This window comes from Nerophis ophidion, linkage group LG20 (assembly GCF_033978795.1).
Source record: "Nerophis ophidion isolate RoL-2023_Sa linkage group LG20, RoL_Noph_v1.0, whole genome shotgun sequence".
NCBI lineage: Eukaryota > Metazoa > Chordata > Actinopteri > Syngnathiformes > Syngnathidae > Nerophis > Nerophis ophidion.
In genome coordinates this window covers 15,883,687-15,906,234 of record NC_084630.1, presented here as the reverse complement: position 1 = coordinate 15,906,234, position 22,548 = coordinate 15,883,687, and the positions used below count along the sequence as shown (strand labels likewise).

At 39.9% G+C, this 22,548-nt stretch overlaps 2 protein-coding genes and 1 long non-coding RNA gene across 7 annotated transcripts in view; 1 reads left to right on the top strand and 2 right to left on the bottom strand.

Annotated features, from left to right (window-relative positions):
* The window catches only part of fam83gb (family with sequence similarity 83 member Gb), a 55,632-nt gene extending 47,661 nt beyond the window's left edge, over positions 1-7,971 (bottom strand). For 3 of the 4 annotated variants that reach the window (XR_009803103.1, XM_061880584.1, XM_061880583.1), the window contains exon 1: positions 6,848-7,971. Coding sequence is in view for 3 of the 4 variants with exons in the window: in XM_061880584.1 (XP_061736568.1) it covers positions 6,848-7,342 (495 nt within the window). In the remaining variant the exon portion in view is untranslated. The remainder of the gene's footprint in view (positions 1-6,847) is intronic. The other variant, XM_061880582.1, reaches the window with a different exon arrangement.
* Positions 1-22,548, top strand: part of slc5a10 (solute carrier family 5 member 10) — a 117,313-nt gene that overhangs the window by 68,054 nt on the left and 26,711 nt on the right. For both annotated transcript variants that reach the window (XM_061880585.1, XM_061880586.1), the window contains 2 exons: positions 16,172-16,279; positions 20,499-20,649. In XM_061880585.1, the coding sequence (XP_061736569.1) occupies positions 16,172-16,279; positions 20,499-20,649 (259 nt within the window). The remainder of the gene's footprint in view (positions 1-16,171; positions 16,280-20,498; positions 20,650-22,548) is intronic.
* LOC133538797 (uncharacterized) lies at positions 11,797-20,702 on the bottom strand. The gene is made up of 4 exons (XR_009803104.1): positions 20,554-20,702; positions 16,164-16,369; positions 12,689-12,812; positions 11,797-12,600 (listed from the first exon to the last, which is right to left on the bottom strand). It is a non-coding gene; the product is annotated as an uncharacterized LOC133538797 (long non-coding RNA).

Genomic DNA, 22,548 nt, shown 5'->3' with positions numbered 1-22,548 from the left:
ATGGGAACAGGCCCGGCCACCAGGCGCTCGCCATCGTGCCCCACCTCCGGGCCTGGCTCCAGAGGGGGGCCCCGGTGACACCCCGGTGACACCTCAGTCATATTTTGGTAATTGAAAAGTTACCATGATGCGAGCATTTAAAAACAAATGTTCAGGTGCACACCTCAGAGTTTTATATTTTGGTACTTAACGCATGTTACAGTTAGCATTTTCGCATGCTAACTTTTTTTTTTGCTAATTTAGCGGGTGTACATCTGAGTGTACACCTGTCAAATTAACTTAAAAAAGTGTATATATTTTGCAATTTTACTAATGCTAACCACAAGCATGCTATGGTTAGCTTTTTTAAACTAATTTTGCTCAAACTCGATGACGCTATCTGGCCAGCGTGCTAACTGTTAGCCTTTAAGTTTGGCTTTGGCTGTTTAGCATTCAAATCAAATTGACCAAAATTGCATTTTGTAGTTATTTAAAAAAACAAATCTATATATTGTACTGGAATGGAAGGTTAAAACTACCAAAAAAGCCACCACATCTTTTGATTTATCCAGTCCGTGGCCCTGACTGGGAAAAGGTTGGACACGATAGAGTCTATCGTGTGACATTTAATGATGTCACCTATTTGTTGTTGAAGTTATCAAAGGGCGTTTCCTCGTCGATCTTGTTTTGCGAATGCTTCGGCGTGTGTGTGCATGTGCCGCGGAAGGATCGGTCCAAGACAGTCCCACTGATGACAGACAGATATGACCTCGTTAGGCAAACTCGACATTGACTGGAGAAAACTGCAGACTAGACGTCAACCACAACTAGACTATAAATACTTCTTTGTTTCTAAAATTGAAGAATCTTAACGAGTTGACCGTAGTGGTAAACCCTGAAGAGCAGATCAAAAATGTACTTATGTGTCAATTCACTTTGATGAAATATTTAAAAGCGCGCCACCAGTTTCATGATCCTTCATTCAATCAAATTACAAAGCGACAGAGATGGCGAAGACAGAAAAAATATCTCCGCCAGAGCAGCTCACACTTTCTAATACTTTCTGTCAATCATCTAGAAAAATGTGTCAACTATAAACTATGTAAAGGAGCCCAGAATTGTTTTTATTTATATGTTCGCAATAATTACGGGTTTCGTTAAGAGGAAACTTTAAAATGTATTAAATCCATTAGCTGATATGAAATTGTGTAATATTGAGTAAATGGTGTGTCATTGTAATGTAGAGAAATCACATATTTTTTTTACCAATTCTCATATTTTAAAATACAAATGTCGATGCTCCTCTTAAACACGCATAATAAAAGTGTTTGTCCAAACCCCGTTGCCATATGAGTTGGGAAATTGTGCTAGATGTAAATATAAACGGAATACAATGATTTGCAATTCCTTTTCAACCCATATTCAGTTGAATATGCTACAAAGACAACATATTTGATGTTCAAACTGATGAACTTTTTTTTTGTGTGCAAATAACCATTAACTTTAGAATTTGATGCCAACAACACAGGAGAAAGAAGTTGGGAAAGGTGGCAATAAATACTGACAAAAGTTGAGGAATGCTCATCAAACACTTATATGGAACATCCCACAGGTGTGCAGGCTAATTGGGAACAGGTGGGTGCCATGATTGGGTGTAAAAGCAGCTTCCATGAAATGCTAAGTAATTCACAAACAAGGATGGGGCGAGGGTCACCGCTTTTTAAGCAAATTGTCGAACAGTTTTAGAACAACATTTCTCAACGAGCTATTACAAGGAATTTAGGGATTTTACCATCTATGGATTGTAAAATCACCAAAAGGTTCAGAGAATCTGGAGAAATCAATGCACGTAAGTGATTATATGACGAACTTTTGATCCCTTAAGCGGTACTGCATCAAAAACTGACATCAGTGTGTAAAGGATATCACCACATGGGCTCAGGAACACTTCATAAAACCACTGTCAGTAACTACAGTTGGTCGCTACACCTGTAAGTGCTAGTTAAAACTCTACTATGCAAAGCCAAACCCATTTATCAATAATACCCTGCCGCCGCCGGCTTCTCTGGACTCGAGATCATTTAAGATGGACTGATGCAAAGTGGAAAAGTGTTCTGTGGTCTGACGAGTCCACATTTCAAATTATATTTGGAAACTGTGGATGTGGTGTCCTCTGGAACAAAGAGGAAAATAACCATCCGGATTGTTATAGGCCCAAAGTTAAAAAACGCAAGCATCTGTGATGGTGTGGGGGTGTATTAGTGCCCAAGGCATGAGTAACTTACACATCTGTGAAGGCACAATTAATACTGAATGGTCCATACAGGTTTTGGAGCAACATATGTTGTCATCCAAGCAACGTTATCATGGACGCCCCTGCTTATTTCAGCAAGACAATGCCAAGCCACGTGTTACAAAAGCGTGACTTCGTGGTAAAAGAGCGCGGGTACTTTCCTGGCCCGCCTGCAGTCCAGACCTGTCTCCCATCAAAAATGTGTGGCGCATCATGAAGCGTAAAATACGACAACAAGACCCCGGACTGTTGAACGACTGAAGCTCTACATAAAACAAGAATGCGAAAGAATTCCACTTTCAAAGCTTCAACAATTAGTTTCCTCAGTTCCCAAACGTTTATTGAGTGTTGTTAAAAGAAAATGTGATGTAACACAGTGGTGAACATGCCCTTTCCCAACTACTTTGGCAAGTGCTGCAGCCATGAAATTCTAAGTTAATTATTATTTGCAAAAAAAAAATAAGTTTATGAGTTTGAATATCAACTATCTTGTCTTTGTAGCGCATTCAACTGTATATGGGTTGAAAAGGATTTGCATATCATTGTATTCCATTTATATTTACATGTAACACAATTTCCCAACTCATATGGAAACGGGGTTTGTAAAATCCCCTGATTTGTTTTGCTGCTAATTTAACCACAACATTAGCGCTGCACAAAACATTATGTCACTACTGGTCCAACGTTTCCTAAGAAATATTTAAAAAAACAAAAAAAAATAACGTAAAGCCTTGTCCAACTGTTTACTGACATGTACTATTCATGTTTAAATACATTTTACTGCAAATGGATATTGGCTCCAAATATCAGTTATCGGCCTTGATCGGTGTCGGTATCAGCCCTGGAAAAAAAAACATATGGGTAGATCTCTACTAAAAGAAACATCCATCCATCCATCCATCCATCCATCCATCTTCTTCCGCTTATCTAAAAGAAACAACAAAACTAAAATAAAACATTTCAAAATGCAAGACTTGAAATGCTGATATCAATGAAGTATACTAATAATGACGTGGCAATAAAATAGCATTTGTGTCAAAATATTGATTTTTTTTAAAGTTAATTTAAATCATGCAAGCAAGTAATCACCATGATTGATGTAAATTGAAAACTGTGATCATATCTGATTAAAATATTTATTAATTGGACAGAACTAATGCATATATAACATCTTGGCGTGTCTACAGTGGATTGGTTTTGCCCCATGTTTACAAAATGTAATGTATCACAATTACCTTGTTGGACACCTTTGACTTTCGGAGAATACATAAAAGCATCAAATCACTACTTTATGAACACATGAACGCAATATACACCTCTGGCCTCCGTTTTTATTGACACTGGAGTGCACGGAACAGTATGGACAATGGTTCCAAATATGTCGATAACTTCAGCATAGAAGTTAATTTGTGTCTTATTTCGAAAGTTGTTTTATTTGCATTTCTAATTAAATGAATTTTTTGCGTTTGAATTTTGTGAACTGATTTTTTTTATTACACCAAAATTATGCTGAAAATGTCATTAAATACAAAATTAAATGCCTTAACGTCAAACATTTTGTTACTTGACGAATCATACACCTGCTACCATGCTAACTTTTTAAAGCTAATTTTGTAGGGTTATACCTCAGTCATATTTTGATACTTGCAAAGTTTCCATGATGCTAGCATTAAAAAAAATGTTTTCAGGTTCACACCTCAGAGTTATATATTTTGGTACTTAACACATGTTACAGTTAGCATTTTAGCATGCTAACATAAGCGTGCTCTCTTTTTTTTAGCTCATTTAGTGGGTGTACATCTTAGTGTATACCTGTCAGATTAACTAAAAAAGTATAAATATTTTTCAATGTCACTAATGCTAACCATAAGCATGCCATTGTTAGCTTTTTTTAAACGAGATGACACACAATATAAAAATTGATCCTCAATTTTTATTGACACTGAAAAGTACTGAGGGGCTTGACGGTGGTAGAGGGGTTAGTGTGCCTGCCTCACAATACGAAAGTCCTGCAGTCCTGGGTCCAATCCCAGACTCGGGATCTTTCTGTGTGGAGTTTGCATGTTCTTCCCGTGAATGCGTGGGTTCCCTCCGGGTACTCTGGCTTCCTCCCACCTTCAAAGACATGCACCTGGGGATAGGCCCCTCCCACCTCCAAAGACATGCACCTGGGGATAGGCCCTCCCACCTCCAAAGACATGCACCTGGGGATAGGTTGATTGGCAACACTAAATGGTCCCTAGTGTGTGAATGTGAGTGTGAATGTTGTCTGTCTATCTGTGTTGGCCCTGCGATGAGGTGGCGACTTGTCCAGGGTGTACGCCGCCTTCCGCCCGATTGAAGCTGAGATAGGCGCCAGCACCCCCCGCGTCCCCAAAAGGGAATAAGCGGTAGAAAATGGATGGATGGATGGATGAAAAGTACTGACAAGGGTTTCAAATATGTCGATAAATTTGGCAAAGAGGTTAGTGTCTTATTTCGAAATTTGCATACCAAATTTATGTAACTGAATTTTTTGCGTTTGAATTTTGTGAACTGATTTTTTTTTTTTTACATCAAAATTATGCTTAAAAATTTCATTTAATAAACAATTGTGAGCAAAATGTGTGTTTAAAAATTTAGTGTGTAATAATTCCATGTAAAAAAATTTAGTGCGAAAATGTTCAGTGTAAAAAGAATTTGTGCGAAAAAAATCCGTGTAAAAAAAAAAAGTTCAGTGTAAAAAAATTCAGTGCATAAATCTTAAGGGACTTCGAACATGAAACCTCATTGACTTGTTGTGAGACAGGATCGATTGTTTCAGTCTTAATTTACTGAAAATCGGTCTTGAGTTTTGAAGCAAAAATATTTCTGCGCTGGATTTTTTTGACACTGAATTTTTACAGGCTGACTGTTTAAACACTGTATTTGGACAAACTGGCATTTTAAACAAATAAAGCTGAATTAATTAAGACACTAATTAACCCCCATAATTCAGTGAGTTAAAGTAATGTGGTAAATCTTTAGAAACACTTCTCGGTATGATGCACCTTTTGCCCCTAATTTGATAATTACAGGATGCAAACTCCATTCAGTTAATTAGTTTTTCTTGTTAGATGACAAAATTGAACACAAACAACATAATCGAGCAAAACTACAAAGCACAAGTTCAAAAAACTTGTTTGTGAACATGTCATGACGTCACGCTTGCTTCCCTGGTGGGTCTTGAGTTTTAAAGCAAAAATATTTCTGCGCTGGATTTTTTTGACACTGAATCGTTACAGACTGAACGTTGAAACACTGTCTTTGGACAAACTGACATTTTAAACACACATTTTGCTTAAAAATGTTGTATTTGATTTCATTGTCAGCAAAAAAAAAAAAAAACTGTTAAAATGTATAAATGCAAAAAAAAATAGTTACATAAATTCAGTGTCAAATAAAGCTGCATTAATTAAAACACTAATTAACCCCCATAATTCAGTGAGTTACAGGAAAGTGGTAAATCTTTAAAACACTTTTCAGTATGATGCAACTTCTGCACCGAATTTGATAATTACAGGATGCAAACTCCCTTCAGTTAATTAGTTTTCCTTGTTAAATGACACGATTGAACCAATAAACAACAATCGAGAAAAACTACAAAGCATAAGTTCAAAAAACTTGTTGTTTGTGAACATGTCATGACGTCACGCTTGCTTCCCTGGTGGGTCTTGAGATTTGAAGCAAAAAATATTTCTGCGCTGGATTTTTTTTTACACTGAATCTTTACAGGCTGAACGTTTAAACACTTTATTTGGACAAACTGACATATTAAACACACACTGCTTAAAAATGTATTCAATTGGTCAGCAAAAAAACAGTTAAAGTTCAAATGCAAAACCAAATTGATACATAAAGTCAGTGTCAAATAAAGCTTAAGTCATTAAGATACAAATTCCGTCCATCCATTTACTACCGCTCGTCCCTTTTAACCCCCATAATTCATTGAGTTACAAGAAAGTGGTAAAACTTTCGAAACACTTCTGTGTTGGGTCCACTTTGGACAGGACTCTCACGGTTATGTTAGATCCACTATGGATTGGACTTTCACAATATCATGTTAGACCCGCTCAACATCCATTGCTTTCGGTCCCCTGGGGGGAGGGGGTGCCTACATATGCTTCCTCTCCAAGGTTTCTCATAGTCATCTCGTAGTGGTTTGTGTTATGGTTTGTGCAGCCCTTTGAGACACTAGTGATTTAGGGATATATATAAGTAAACATTGATTGATTGATTGATCATTGTCACCGACGTCCCACTGGGGTGAGTTTTTCCTTGCCCTTATGTGGGCTCTACCGAGGATGTCGTTGTGGTTTGTGCAGCCCTTTGAGACACTTGTTATTTAGGGCTATATAAATAAACATTAATTGTTTGATTGAATTCTCATAATAATGCAACTTTTGCACCGAAGTTGATGCAAACTCCCTTCAGTTAATTAGTTTTCCTGGTTAAATGACACGATTAAACACAAACGACATAATTGCGCAAAACTACACAGAATGTGTTCAAAAAAGTTGTTATTTGTGAACATGTCATGACGTCACGCTCGCCTACCTTCTGCGCAGAAGCGATGCTCTTGCGCACCACTTCCTTGATGTGCGCGTGCGCGTAGGCGGGGGGCTGCGTGTACACGTTGACGCGCGTGACCCCGCGGTAGGAGATGGCGTCCGGCCAGCCGAGGTCCAGCTCCGCCACGGAGGCCTCGGAGCGGTCCGGCCAGTACTGGAGCGACACCTCGCCGTCCCCGCCATCTTCCCCGGAGCCTGGGGTGGTGTTCCCCGCGTGGCCGGGGGTCTCCGGCCTCGGGCAGTGCTCGTGCCCGGGCCGGTACACCTCCGCTGCGCGGGCGATGTGCTCCTGCTCGGCCTCCGACAAGAAGTCCCGGATGGCGTTCTCCCGGAGGAAGTCCGTGAACGCATCACGGCCCTGGCTGATGAGAGCCTCCAGGGCGCGCCGCTGCTCCTCGCTGTAGAAGAACTCCGGCTTGCTCTCGCTCATACGCCAGTTGACATGGTGCTCGTCCAGACACTGGATCTGAGACAACGCCATGTCTTCAACCAACACTTTTAGCCCCGAATAAAAACACCGAACTTTTTAAAAACTAGCCCGCTTTCATGGCCGACCGGAAGAGGAAAGTAGATCCCCCGCTCCGGAGGCTCTCATTTGAGGGGAATAAAGTCCAGCGGATGAGGCGAATGTCGGCTTTCTCGGAACAAAGTGGAGGTGTTTGCGGAGAACAAAGCTCCCCTTCCCCGCCCACAGACACGCCTTCACCTGCGGGACAAAACGAGGGCGGTCGGCAGCCTCGGGTTCACTATAGTCCGGGGGAGCAGCGAGCCTGGGGGTGCTTTAAAAGCGGAAGGTTACACCCTAACCTTAACCGCACCGGGAAGACAAAAAGTGCCGAATGTTCCTCCGCGGACACGTGTTGAAACTCCGATGAGTCCGCCGCTGATGACTTCCAGGAAAGACACAAAAGTGTCGGAGTTTCGAACGTCGACGTGGCACAAAACGCCTCCACGACCCCCCGGAGTTCACTCGCTGCTTTTTTTATATCCTTTAGTCGGAATTGCAAAAGCGTCATTTGTCCGGATCCGTGAAAGTGCCGGCTGTCAGCCTGGAATCCGCCAACGGAAGCCTGGTTACCGGGCGACTGAGAGGCGGAGTGTCCGCCGGTCAGGGAACTTAGACCCCGCCCTCTTTTTCTGGACGGACACAGACAAACTTGTTTTCTTTTCTTTTTTTATTTAAACCAGGGGTGTTCAAAGTGGGCAATTTTTTAACAGCCCTAAGCACATTCTAAAAATACGATAAAAAAACAAAACTGAAAAAGTGGTATAAAAGAGTAAACAGGTGAAATGTGACAAGAAAATGTTGCAATGTTTACTCTAATAACACAAAGCTGCCATACAGGCTGTTATTTTCTTTAAAAAAATAAAAATAATAATCAAAATCAATGTCACATTAAATATTCCACTTTGAGATATTTTTGGAGGAAAATGTTGCATATTTTCTGTTTGCCATATAAAAAAAGAAGGGCCTAAAATGAACAAACGAAAACATAAACAACAATAAAAGTTATAATTGACTGATGGATCCGAAGTTGATCTCAAGACGATTGTGTTTAAAGTAAACAGTAAAAAAAAAAAAAAAAAGTTTTTTATTTTTAATGAGTACGACCCTTTTGGATTCACAATAATTTTAATGCGAATTTTTTTGTGTCATTGCTAGAAAAAAAAATTGAAATCAATGGTATTATGTGTTGACATTTTTAAGGCTCCAATTATTCTATAATCTCAAATATTCCACTTTAAAATTCTATTGTGGGAAACTATTGCATATTTTGTGTTTTTTTTCCATAACAAAACAGGGTTTTCTTTGACAAAAAGGGCATACAACTTAAATCTTTAAAAACGTTATATTGACAGATAGACCTAATGCAAGGGTGTCAAACTCTGGCCAGCGGGCCAAATTTGGCCCACCGTGTAATTTAATTTGGCCCTTGAGGCAATATCAAATTAACATTAGAGCTGGACCGCCGGTATTATAACACCGCATTCACCACTAATACTCATACTTACCAACCCCCCCGATTTTCCCGGGAGACTACCGAATTTCAGTGCCCTTGCCGAAAATCACCCGGGGCAACCATTCTCCCGGAATTTCTCTCGATTTCCACCCAAACAACATCATTGGGGACGTGCCTTAAAGGCACTACATTCAACGTCCTCTACAACCCGTCGTCCCGTCTGCTTTTTCGCCATACAAACAAGTCACATACTATATGCGGACTTTACACACAAACAAGTGAATGCAACGTATACTTGGTCAACCGCCACACAGGTCACACTGAGGGTGGCCGTATAAACAACTTTAACACTGCTACAAATATGCGCCACACTGTGAACCCACACCAAACAAGAATGACAAACACATTTAGGGAGAACATCCGCACCGTAATACAACAGAAAAAATACCCAGAATCCCTTGCAGCACTAACTCTTACGGGACGCTACAATATACACCCCCCGCTACCACCAAACCCCGCCAAGTTAATGTTGATATTTACATCAGAAAGCTGCAAATAGGAAAGAGGCATTCAATTTTTTTATTTAAATTGTATTTTATATACAATTGATATTTTTAAATTAGTATTATTATTATTATTTAAAAATTGATTTTGCATGTCACTATAAAGTTATACAAACCTTGCTCGTTCAATATTCAATGCAAAACTTGTTTGGGTCCCTATTAAAAGGTTAATTTGTTCAACCTTGGCCCGCGGCTTTGTTCAGTTTAAAATTTTGGCCCACTCTGTATTTGAGTTTAACACCCCTGCCCTAGAAATTTAAAACTTGAATAACAATAATACAACGTAATGACACATTTTAAATGTTTTTTTTGACCAAAATCCTTTGGGGTCCCTGGGATCAAGCCTGAGTGGAGGCCTAAATGTATATTTTTATACAAGTATTGGTTTCTGAAATAAAAACATGTCAAAATGGCCCCCGGTTTGCTTTGATTATTCAGTGTGCGGCCCTCAGTGGAAAAAGTTTGGACACCCCTGATTTAAACGTTCGAGCCTTTAATAAACAGATTGTATCTTTTAATCCTACTTTGGACAAAAATGTTTAGTTAAAAATATATTAGGGTGTCCAAAGTGCGGCCTGGGGACCTTTAGGCCCTGTTTACATTAAGGTTATCCAGGGTAAATCCCACCAAATCTTATCCTTGTCCACACCCACACAATTGTCCTTTAAGATCCTGTCTCCCCCTTGATTGATTGATTGATTGATTGATTCATTGATTGATTGATTGATTGATTGATTGATTTAAAATATTATTAGTAGATTGCACATTACAGTACATATTCTGCACAATTGACCACTGAATAGTAACACCGCAATAAGTTTTTCAACTTATTCAAGTCGGGGTCCACGTTAATCAATTCATGTTACAAATATATACTATCAGCATAATACAGTCATCACACAAGTTCATCATCAGAGTATATACATTGAATTATTTACAATATGCAAGCCCAGAAAATGTGCAGGTCATAGTCACCTCCAGTGTGGCTTTGTGTGCAAGTTCTTAAATGTAACTTGTCTAAACAATATCCAGTGTTGTGCTATTTCAATGAACTGGAATCCAGTGTGCTGTGGGGCCCTATTGTTGTGAATCACACCTGAGACAGTATAAAAAATCTTTATTAGACACGGAAACAATGTGATAAAGAGCATTTGACAACAATCAATCTAGGGATCTGGATATATGGTCAGGACACTGCTCACTATTTTGTCTTCACCTTCATTGTCCATTAGATTTTGGTGACTTTATATACTCTGGAGCTAGACGTATACATGGCGAACAATAACTGATAATTGGTGGTAGCGGGGGTGTATATTGTAGCTTCCCGGAAGAGTTAGTGCTGCAAGGGGTTCTGGGTATTTGTTCTGTTGTGGTACGGTGCGGATGTTCTCCCAAAATGTGTTTGTCATTCTTGTTTGGTGTGAGTTCACAGTGTGGCGCATACTTGTAACAGTGTTAAAGTTGTTTATACGGCCACCCTCAGTGTGACCTGTATGGCTGTTGACCAGGTATGCCTTGCATAGTGAAGTGAATTATATTTATATAGCGCTTTTTCTCAAGTGACTCAAAGCGCTTTACATAGTGAAACCCAATATCCAAGTTACATTTAAACCAGTGTGGGTGTCACTGGGAGCAGGTGGGTAAAGTGTCTTGCTCAAGGACACAACGGCAGTGACTAGGATGGCACAAGCGGGAATCGAACCTGCAACCCTCAAGTTGCTGGCACGGCCACTCTATCACTTGTGTGTTTGAAAAGCCGTAGATATTATTTGATTGAGGACGCTAAATGCAGTGCCTTTAAGGCACGCCCCCAATATTGAATAATGAGAAATTCGGGAGATTGGTTGCCCCGGGAGATTTTCTGGGAGGGGCACTGAAATTCGTGAGTCTCCCAGGAAAATCGGGAGGGTTGGCAAGTATGCTCGTCGGACTAAATTAAAAGTTGTCATGCCTTTAGATTTTTACCGTTAAATAATTCCTCAAAGCAGGGAAAATGACTGGATCATTTTTTGTAAGAAATAATCGAGATATAATTAATTTCAACTTACAGTTGTGGAGATGTCACGATAGATGACTTTGAAAATGAAACGTGTCCTCTTCACTTTCTCCCAGGTATAGATGGATTGATGGATGGATGGATGGATGGATGGATGGATGATAGAGAGAGATAGATAGATAGATAGATGGATAGATAGATAGATAGATAGATGGATAGATAGATAGATAGATAGATAGATAGATAGATAGATAGATAGATAGATAGATAGATAGATAGATAGATAGATAGATGGATAGATAGATAGATAGATAGATGGATAGATAGATAGATAGATAGATAGATAGATAGATAGATAGATAGATAGATAGATAGATAGATAGATAGATAGATAGATGGATAGATAGATGGACGGATAGGTCTTTATTGTCATTGCACAAGTACAACGAAACTATGTTTTCAGAACAAACCAGTTCAAGATTAGACAAAAACAAACAGTGTACAAGGTTACACAACAGAAACACTGATGGGTCGCCACAAGGTGCCCTGTAAAAGATGGGAAAAAGGTAAACGCTGGGGAAGGATAAGTAAAAAAATACAATGTAGACTGGGATCCTAAGGGGGCCCAGTCTGGAGTGGGGAAAAAAAACCTCCATAGCAAAGCACTTATACATATTACAACGTACATCTCCAGATATCTAGCAACAGAGGGAAGGTAGTTCGGGGTCATGATGGTATGCCGCAGCTCTCAGGCGCTGCTTATCCATTTATAACCCCTATGGGATTTGCGTTGAGGGCGTTGGGTTGGGGGGGTGGAGTGTGTATGTGTGGCGTATATTTTTTTGGATATGTGTGTGTGTAAGCCCGTAGTGTGTCTCTGTTCTGCGGCCTTGATGTCGTGCAGTCAGGTGTGTGTCCATGAGAGACAAGAAGGGAGTTTGTTGTGTGTTCGCCGCACTGTCCTTTGGAAGAGTCTCGAAGCCAGGGAAACAATCCAAGTTCGAATGTTTTGTATGCGGGTGAAAATAAAATTTGCTTTTCACTCTAAATTGTCTATATCTGGTCCTCAAAAACTGCGGGGTAGACAGTCCAATGTAATCTACAGTTCCTCCCGCATCCTCCAATCATTTGTGGCAGCTTTTGGGGTACTTTGAAGACTGCCAGCAACTTCCAATTTGTGGACAAACCACAGCAACGCTTACTCCAATCAGCAGATGTCCTGTTGTCATAGAAGATATCTTCACGTCCTCGACCGAAAAGGGTACACATCTTACCATGTGGAACACTATAAAAATGGGAACCATTACCTTCCTGCTTGGCACTCAGCATCAAGGGTTGGAATTGGGGGTTAAATCGGCAATAATGATTCCTGGGCGTGGCCACCGCTGCTGCTCACTGCTCACCTCACCTCCCAGGGGGCGAACAAGGGTGCTGGGTCAAATGCGGAGAACAAGTTCGCCACACTTAGTGTGTGTGTGTGTGTGTGACAATGATTTGTACTTTAACTTGATGTTAAATCCATATTTGTGTTTTGGCGCTAAGAAATCCAACGTCCTCATCTCACAATGAAAAGCATCTGATTGGCTCTCCTTCGTAACTAACTCCCGCCCCTTTTCATATTGACAGTGTTAAAGAGCTGTGATTGGATGTACTCCCAACTTGAAGCACCCAACTACAAGACAACATTTTTTGTGGTACACTTTATTTAGAAAAAATATCAAAAAATATTTTGGTACCGGTACCAAAATACTGGTATGGAGACAACCCTCGTCCTGCGTATGCCTGAATTGTGTCGGCCGAAGCCGAATAAAATTCAAACGCTTGGCCGAAGGCCGAATACCGAATAATGAATGCAGTTTTTCATAATTTTTTTAATATTGCATATATAGCCTATAATAAATATTTAGACATGTTTTTCAAATAAAGTATTTTTTTATTGAATATTGACATTTTTTTAATATTCCAGTAGCCTTTGCTTTTCAAAAAAAGCACAAAGTTTTTCATTTATATTGGGCCTTCAAACAAAACATGCAGTCCAAAAAAAATAAAGTGCATTAAAGTGGATAAACCCACAACAGATGAATTGTTGTCCTTTTGGCAAAAGTCTGCTTAGCCACAGTAGATATACTAATAATGTAAACAGAAGGCTCAGGTAAATCTCAATTGAGTGTGTGCTTGTAACCTCATACACTTATACAGGTACACAACATATCCCAACGTCACCGCGTCACTGCACGTTGGTTGATTGCGTCACCGCGTCAAAAAATTGCGTCACACACCACTATTCGGCCTTGTTTTTAACTCATTCCACCAAAGGCCGAATGTGGCTTTTTTTGCCATATTCGGCCGAATATATTCGGTTACCAATTAATCGGTGCATCCCTAATATATATATATATATATATATATATATATATATAGGTCAGGCCTGTGCTTGAAGCTTATCGAAAAGAATGAGCTTCAAGCACACCTGTGAAGTGAAAACCATTTCAGGTGACTACCTCTTGAAGCTCATGGAGAGAATGCCAAGAGTGTGCAAAGCAGTAATCAGAGCAAAGGGTGGCTATTTTGAAGAAACTAAAATATATAAACATCTTTTCAGTTATTTCACCGTTTTTTTGTTAAGTACGTAACCCCACATGTGTCTATTCATAGTTTTGATGCCTTCAGTGACGATCTACAATGTAAATAGTCATGAAAAAAAAAAAAAATGCATTGAATGAGTGTGTGTCCAAACTTTTGGCCTCTAATGTATATACAAACCTTGTTTCCATATGAGTTGGGAAATTGTGTTGGATGTAAATATAAACGGAATACAATGATTTGCAAATCCTTTTCAACCCATATTCAGTTGAATATGCTACAAAGACAACATATTTGATGTTCAAACTGATAAACATTTTTTTTTGTGCAAAAAATCATTAACTTTAGAATTTGATGCCAACAACACGTGACAAAGAAGTTGGGAAAGGTGGCAATAAATACTGATAAAGTTGAGGAATGCTCATCAAACACTTATATGGAACATCCCACAGGTATGCAGGCTAATTGGGAACAGGTGGGTGCCATGATTGGGTATAAAAGCAGCTTTCATGAAATGCTAAGTAATTCACAAACAAGGATGGGGTGAGGGTCACAATTTTGTAAGCAAATTGTTGAACAGTTTGTTATTATTATTAGGGTCCGCAGGCCCCTATTGAAACTGGTGCGTTTTATTATTCTTTCTTTCTTTCTTTATTCCGCACCTATGCGCTGTAATTCGACCCCCTTAACATGCTTCAAAACTCACCAAATTTGACACACACATCGGTCTGGCATGCCTCCCCAACTTATTAGGCAGCCAAACCAGAAAAATCAAAATTGCGCGCTAGCGCCCCCAAGGAAAGAAAGAAAAACATATTGCTTGTAACTTTCGTTAGGAATGTCGTACAGACATGAAACAAAAACTGTCAAGTAGGTCTAAGTTAGACCTACATTTCATAATTCTATCTTCTAGGGCAAAAATCAACAGGAAGTTGGAAAATAACCCTTCAAAACAAAATTTTCGCAAAAAATTAAATTTTTGCCTCTTTGAGCTGAAATTTGACCCCCTTAAAATGCTTCAAAACTCACCAAACTTGGCACACACATCAGGACTGGCAGAAATTGCGATCTAATAAAAAAAAAAAAAACATTTCAAAATTGCGCTCCAGCGCAATTTTTGATCAAAACATAGCAAAAACTGCTTCGAGGAAGAAAACACAGACAAAACTGCTTGTAACTTCCGGTGGGAATGCCGGAAAGACATGAAACAAAAACTTGTATGTAGGTCTCACTTAGACCTACATTTTAATTATTCACATCCTTCAGCAAAAATCAACAGGAAGTTAAAAATGACCCCTTCAAAATAAAAGTTTTGTAAACACCCGTCACCTTTTTTCAAAAGTTATCTCCTCTGAGCGAGTTTGTTGTTTCGGCTTCAAACTCGCACAGGAGAGAGATTGAACCCTTCTGATTAAAAGTATAGAACAGAGTTTTGATTACTGCTCCGGTTTTGATTTTACGCGCTTTCAAAGAACCCCTGCGCAAAGTTACCTAAAAAATTTAATTTTTGCCTCTTTGAGCTGTAATTTGACCCATTTAAAATGCTTCAAAGTGCAAGTTAAAGCTCTACTATGCCCAGCGAAAGCCATTTATCAACAACATCCAGAAACGCCGATCTGTAATTTGACCCCCTTAACATGCTTCAAAACTCACCAAATTTTACACACACATCAGGGCTGGCGAAAATTGCCATCTAATAAAAAAACCAAACCCTAAAAATCAAAATTGCGCTCTAGCGCCCCCTAGGAAAAAACCCAGACAAAACTGCTTGTAACTTCTGTTAGGAATGTCGTAGAGACATGAAACAAAAACCTCTATGTAGGTCTGCCTTAGACCAGGGCTTGAGTAGCGGCTGCAGCAGCCAAAGGTGGACCCGACCAACGCTGCTTGCAGCGTTAATTATTATTTGAAACTGGATTTTGCATGTCACTAAGCCTTGCTTGTTCAATATTCAATGCTAAACTTGTTTGGGTCCCTATTAAAAGGTTTATTTGTTCAACCTTGGCCCGCGGCTTTGTTCAGTTTTAAATTTCGGCCCACTGTGTATTTGAGTTTGACACCCCTGCAATAAGTGGTGTGATTATACATCATCCGGTGTAAGAAGAATGGTAGTGACAGTACCTGGTGTCACTTTTGTTTTCACCTCTTCATGACTAGAAATAGGATTAAAAGGCACATCAATTCTGTTGACCTCCTCACCTTTTCAGACACGGTGGGATGCGTGGACCCGGAGGAGTGTGTGCGAGTGTGTGGAGCCGAGGTGGGATGCTCCAACATCGCCTTCCCCAAGCTGGTCATTGAGCTCATGCCAAGTGGTGAGAGGAGCACTCATGTTGTGTCACAGGTCTTCAAAGTCTGGCCGGCAGCAAGTTTTTTTTAACGGCTCAATAGGCTTTCTGCAATTGCTGTTGAAAAAAAATTACATTAAAAAGTGAAGTAAAAGAGCAAACTGGTAAAATGTAACAAGAAAAAGTTGCAATGTAGCCTCTAACAACACAAAGCTGCCATGCAGGCTGTTTTTTATTTTAAGTTCTCATTGCCCAGAAAATAATAAGGAATCAAAATCAATGTTTTTATGAATAAATTCCCATCAAAAAGTCCACTTTGAAATATTTCTGCGGAAAATTTTGCCTATTTTGTGTTGGCCATATTAAAAAATGTACTTTCATTTACTAAAAAATGCATAAAACCAAAGAAAACAATTGGGAAAAAACACATGTAAAATGGAAGGCATATAAGTGAAGTTTTAGAGTTAAGTGCTAAAAGTAATCTCCCTCTCCATGTGAGACAGGCCTCTTCTTTGGCTACCTTTAAGACCCTTCTTAAAGGGGAACATTATCACCAAACCTATGCAAGCGTCAATATATACCTTGATGTTGCAGAAAAAAGACCATGTATTTTTTTAACCGATTTCCGAACTCTAAATGGGTGAATTTTGGCAAATTAAACGCCCTTCTGTTTATCGCTCCGGAGGGGATGACGTCAGAATGTGACGTTGCCGAGGTAACACAGCCGCCATTTTCATTTTCAACTCATTGTAAACATTGGGTCTCAGCTCTGTTATTTTCCGTTTTTTCGACTATTTTTTGGAACCTTGGAGACATCATGCCTCGTCGGTGTGTTGTCAGAGGGTGTAACAACACTAACAGGGAGGGATTCAAGTTGTACCACTGGCAAGAAATCTGCCGCCAGACCCCCATTGAATGTACCAGAGTGTCTTCACATTTGACCGGCGATGCTAAGACAGACATGGCACAGAGATGTATGGATAACCTGCAGATGCATTTGCAACGATTAAGTCAACGAAATCACAAAGGTGAGTTTTGTTGATGTTGTTGACTTATGTGCTAATCAGACATATTTGGTCGCGGCATGACTGCCAGCTAATCGATGCTAACATGCTATGCTAATCGATGTTAACATGCTATTTACGCTAGCTGTATGTACATTTGACTCTAGATACCCACATTTAATGCGAAACAAACACTTACCAATCGACGGATTTAAGTTGCTCCAGTGTCACAAGATGCGAAAGTAATGATCGTTTAGTCCGCACATTTTACCGGCGATGCTAATAAGGCAGCCATGCTATGGGCCACTTCATTAGGTACACCCACGCTATGGCCGAATAGCGTCAATAGCTATTCGCACAATAGCTTCAATTTCTTCTTCAATTTTGTTTTCGCTATCTGCCTCCATACTCCGACCATCTGTTTCAATACATGCGTAATCTGTTGAATCGCTTAAACCGCTGAAATCCGAGTCTGAATCCGAGCTGATGTCGCTATATCTTGCTGTGGTAACCGCCATGTTTGTTTGTATTGGCAGCACTGTATGACGTCACAGGGAATTGGACAGTCGCATCGCAAATAGCAAAAATCAAGAACTTTAAAGCTTTTTTTAGGGATATTCCGGGAGGTGTAAAATTTTGAAAAAAACTTCGAAAAATAAAACAAGCCACTGGGAACTGATTTTTATTGTTTTCAACCCTTTTGAACTTGTGATAATGTTCCCCTTTAAACCCCATTTTTATTCACTAGCTTTTAACCCAGCATGATACTTTAAACGTTTTAATCTTTTTATCTAACAAATTATTCTTAGTATAATTTGTATTTGCTTTTTCAATGTGTATTTGACTTCTGTTTTGAATGTAATTTTTTAGTCTATGCTTTGCCTCCATTTCTTTGTGGTGTACAGCCCTTTGTTCTTCAACTGTGGTTGTTTTTAAAAGGCTTTATAAATAAAGTTGGTATGGTATGTTAAAAAAAATGTTACTCTACTTTTTGAAATTAATTAAATCCTCACAAAATATTTAAATTCAATGTTGGTATTAATTATTCATCTAGTTAGGGCTCCAATTACTTTACATGAAATATTCCACTTTAAAATATTTTTTGCGGGGAAAATGTTGCATATTTTGTGTTTTTGCCATTAAAAACCTCTAAAGGCTCAGTGGCCACATGCGTGGACAGCACCTTTTAGCTCTTATTTCCAAAATGATGTACACTACTGAATTGGGGTCTTATGGCCGCTTATGTGGACACTTATACTGCCATCTGGTGGTGTCAGAAGAGTATAACATACAATGGAATTTGGGGGGGGGGGAAGTGTAAAAATAAGAATTAGCATGTCACTATACATGAAGTACATTCTGAGTGTCTCATTCAGTAAAAAAATATAAAACTCCATTCCATTTTTAAGGCGGTCTGTCAGAACGTTTTAGCTTAGATAGCTAAAGTATTCCGTCCCACCAGACACACTTTTTTCTCTAAATTTGGCTCCTCGAGTCAAAAATAATTGCCATCTGGTGGTGTCAGAAGAGTATAACATACAATGGAATTTGGGGGGAAAAAAGTGTAAAAATAAGGATAAGCATGTCACTAAACATGAAGTACACATTTGTGTACTTATGGACTAAGTACATCATATCAAAAGATGATTGTTAGTTGTTATTCTAATTAGAGTCCAATAAGCCCAATTAGCAAAGAGAAATTTACCATGAATTGATTAACGTGGACCCCGACTTAAACAAGTTGAAAAACTTATTGGGGTGTTACCATTTAGTGGTCAATTGTACGGAATATGTACTGAACTGTGCAATCTACTAATAAAAGTATCAATCAATCAATCAATTAATCAATCAAAAAAAAATCCGCCGGGAAGATCTAGACGAAGTGGCTGGGGAGAGGGAAGTCTGGGCTTCCCTGCTTAGGCTGCTGCCCCCGCGACCCGACCTCGGATAAGCAGAAGATGATGGATGGATGGATGGAAATTAAAAAAAAACAAACAGCTTGGGCCTTAAGAGGTTAAAGCAGGGTTTTGGCAAAAAGGGCATAAATGGATGCAGAGTTTTCAGCGTTAAGTAAAATAAAATAAAACAAAATAAATGACTTATTTTTAGCTTTATTTATTTTATGTTCATCCATCAGACAAAACTTGAGGGGAGTTTATAGGTTAAAAATGTATACTGTATTTCGTTGAATTGCCGCCGGGGCGCTAACTAATTTAAAACCTCTTCTCACTCCAGCACTTACCAAAAATTCATGGTAAATTTAGGCCTGCGCTTATAAATTTGAGTGTGATGTAAGGATACCATCATGAAAAGCACATTTAATTAAACAAAAAACTTTATTATGGTCTTGCCTTTACTTATAAATAAAGTCCATGCGCAGCTCCTTCTGATCAAAAGCATCGATAACTTGTTTATAGAAGTCTTCTTTATCTTTCTTCAGTTTTAAAAGTCTCTCTGTCTCGATGGAGATCTTCCTTTATTACCTCCTGCTTCGATTGAAAGTCCAGTTTAGAAAACGGTTTGATTTTAGATATGTAATCCTCCATGTTAAAAGTGCAAGCGAGAGGAAAAAATAAACGATGGCTGCTCACTCTTGCTGCTTGTTGTCACTTCTTCTGCAGCCGAGTAGTCGCAAGAAGGATCACTAGCGCCCTCTACCACCAGGAGGCGGGAGTCATTTAATGACTTATATTTGACACACGCAGCTACGGTATATTAATAAAACATAGCTGCTTACGGTTCTTTTTAGCATATTCAATAGCTTGGACCTTAAATCCTACTGAATAGCTCTTAATTTTCTTCCCTTTTTGCGATTTCAAATGATTAAAATCAGCCTCCTCCATTTTGAAAATGATGACAGGTGAAGTGTCACTCGTGATGTGACGAGTTTGACCCGGGGGAAATTCTAGGCATATGCTAATTATTTGGCGACACGAGTTTGACCCGGCGGAAATCCTAGACATGCGCTAACAAAAATAGTATTTTGCGAAACGAGTTAGACCCGACGTTAATCCTGAGCCGGCGGTAATGCTAAGCATGCGCTAATTATTTAGCGGAACGAGTTTGACCCGGCAGTAATTCTAGGCAGGCGCATACTATATACCCGGCGGCAATTCAAGGAAATACGGTACATATTGTATTGGTTTTGAAAATGTTCATGCTTTGAGCTTTCTGTGTGTGTGTGTGTGTGTGTGTGTGTGTGTGTGTGTGTGTGTGTGTGTGTGTGTGTGTGTGTGTGTCAGGCCTCCGCGGGCTGATGATAGCAGTGATGATGGCCGCGCTGATGTCATCACTGACCTCCATCTTCAACAGCAGCTCCACACTGTTCACCATGGACATCTGGAAGAAGCAGCGGCCGCGAGCCTCGGAGAGAGAGCTGCTTCTCGTGGGCAGGTGTTAAAGCAGTTGGTGGCGCTGGCGTTGACACAACATCCAGCACACGCATGTTTACACTGAAAATAGAGGGGACTGTGATGTTTGGGCCGTTCCACTTTTGCAGCCAGCAGCTCTAAAATGTACGTGTTGGAAAACCACACCCCTGTCGTTCAGAACATGCATAGAGCTTTGGTGGTAGCCGAAACGACAAACGAGCTCAGAGGAGATAACGTTTGAAAAAAAAGTGACGGGTGTTTACAAATCTTTTATTTTGAAGGGGTAATTTTTAACTTGCTGTTGATTTTTGCTGAAGGATATCAATTATTAAAATGTAGGTCTAAGTAAGACCTACATAGAGGTTTTTGTTTCATGTCTGTCCGACATTCCTACCGGAAGAGAGATTGAACCCTTCTGTTTAAAAGTATAGAACAGAGTTTTGTTTACTGCTCTGGCTTGGATTTTACGCGCCTTCAAAGAACCCCTACGCAAAGTTTCCTAAAAAAAATTTCATTTTTGCCTTTTTGAGCTGTAATCTAACCCCCTTAAAATGCTTCAAAGTGCAAGTTAAAGCTCTACTATGCCAAGCGAAAGCCATTTATCAACAACATTCAGAAACGCCGATCTGTAATTTGACCCCCTTAACATGCTTCATAACTCACCCAATTTTACACACACATCAGGACTGGCAAAAATTGCTATCTAATAAAAAAACAAACCCCAAAAAATTAAAATTGCGCTCTAATGCCCCCTAGGAAAATCCCAAACAAAACTGCTTGTAACTTCTGTTAGGAATGTCATACAGACATGAAACAAAATCCTCTCTGTAGGTCCGACTTAGACCAGGGCTTGGGCCGAGTAGCCAGCAGCCAAAGGCGGACCCGACCAATGCTGCTCTCATTTAGTTTTGTTTTTATGACTGGTCTCTGGTTCGACAGTGGCAGATAGGATGTCCAAATAGCGCCAACACAGAAACGGTAAAAAAAAAACAATCGCCATAGAACAATAACTGTCAGATTGAGTTGGTGACAAACCCCAAGATGCAGAAATGGTGGCAGGCATTGTAAAGGACAACATGATTTAATGTCCAAAATATAAAGAAAAAACACAAACCAGGAAGCAGGAACGGACAAATTGGAAACAGGGAACAGAAACCAGCAAACAGGAACTAGGAGCAAAAAGACGGAAAGCAGTCCACGGCATGAGACAACGACAAGTCATAATGACAATAATCCAGCGCAGAGTGGAGGACAAAGCAGGTCTAAACAAACTATATGGCTGGCTCACATCGTGGTCACTCCGTGATCACGTACGACCGCCAGACACTTCTGGATGTGGACACATCGGGCCGTTTTGGACCGATAGACACTTGCGTGCTAGACTTGCTAACTAGCATGGGAATACATCGGCGGCTACATCCAGCGGCCTGTGAAGCAGGGGAGTCTAGTAGCAGCGGGGGCCGTCCACGGAGCAGACGCCAGCGGTGTGATCGGAAACGCGGATGCCGAGCGGGGCTAAAAACAAAGCAGAAGGCTAATCCCCACAGAACACCACTTTCCTCCATCCCGAAGACGGATTTAGATGGAAAATGCGAGACTACTGGTCTGGGTAAGGAGTCTGTTAAATTAGAACAAGTTGTTTCTGCTTTGAGTGTTTCAGAGTTGGACATGTGTTTTACTGAGGTGGCTAACTATGATGCGTGCAGTTTATCAAAGCAACAAACAAACAATCGGAAAATCCCCGTTACTGAGGTGGCTAACCATGATGCGTGCAGTTTATCAAAGCAACAAACAAACAATCGGAAAATCCCCGTTACTGAGGTGGCTAACCATGATGCGTGCAGTTTATCAAAGCAACAATCAAACAATCGGAAAATTCCTGTCGTATCAATTCCTAGATATGGTCGTAACTATACTAAAT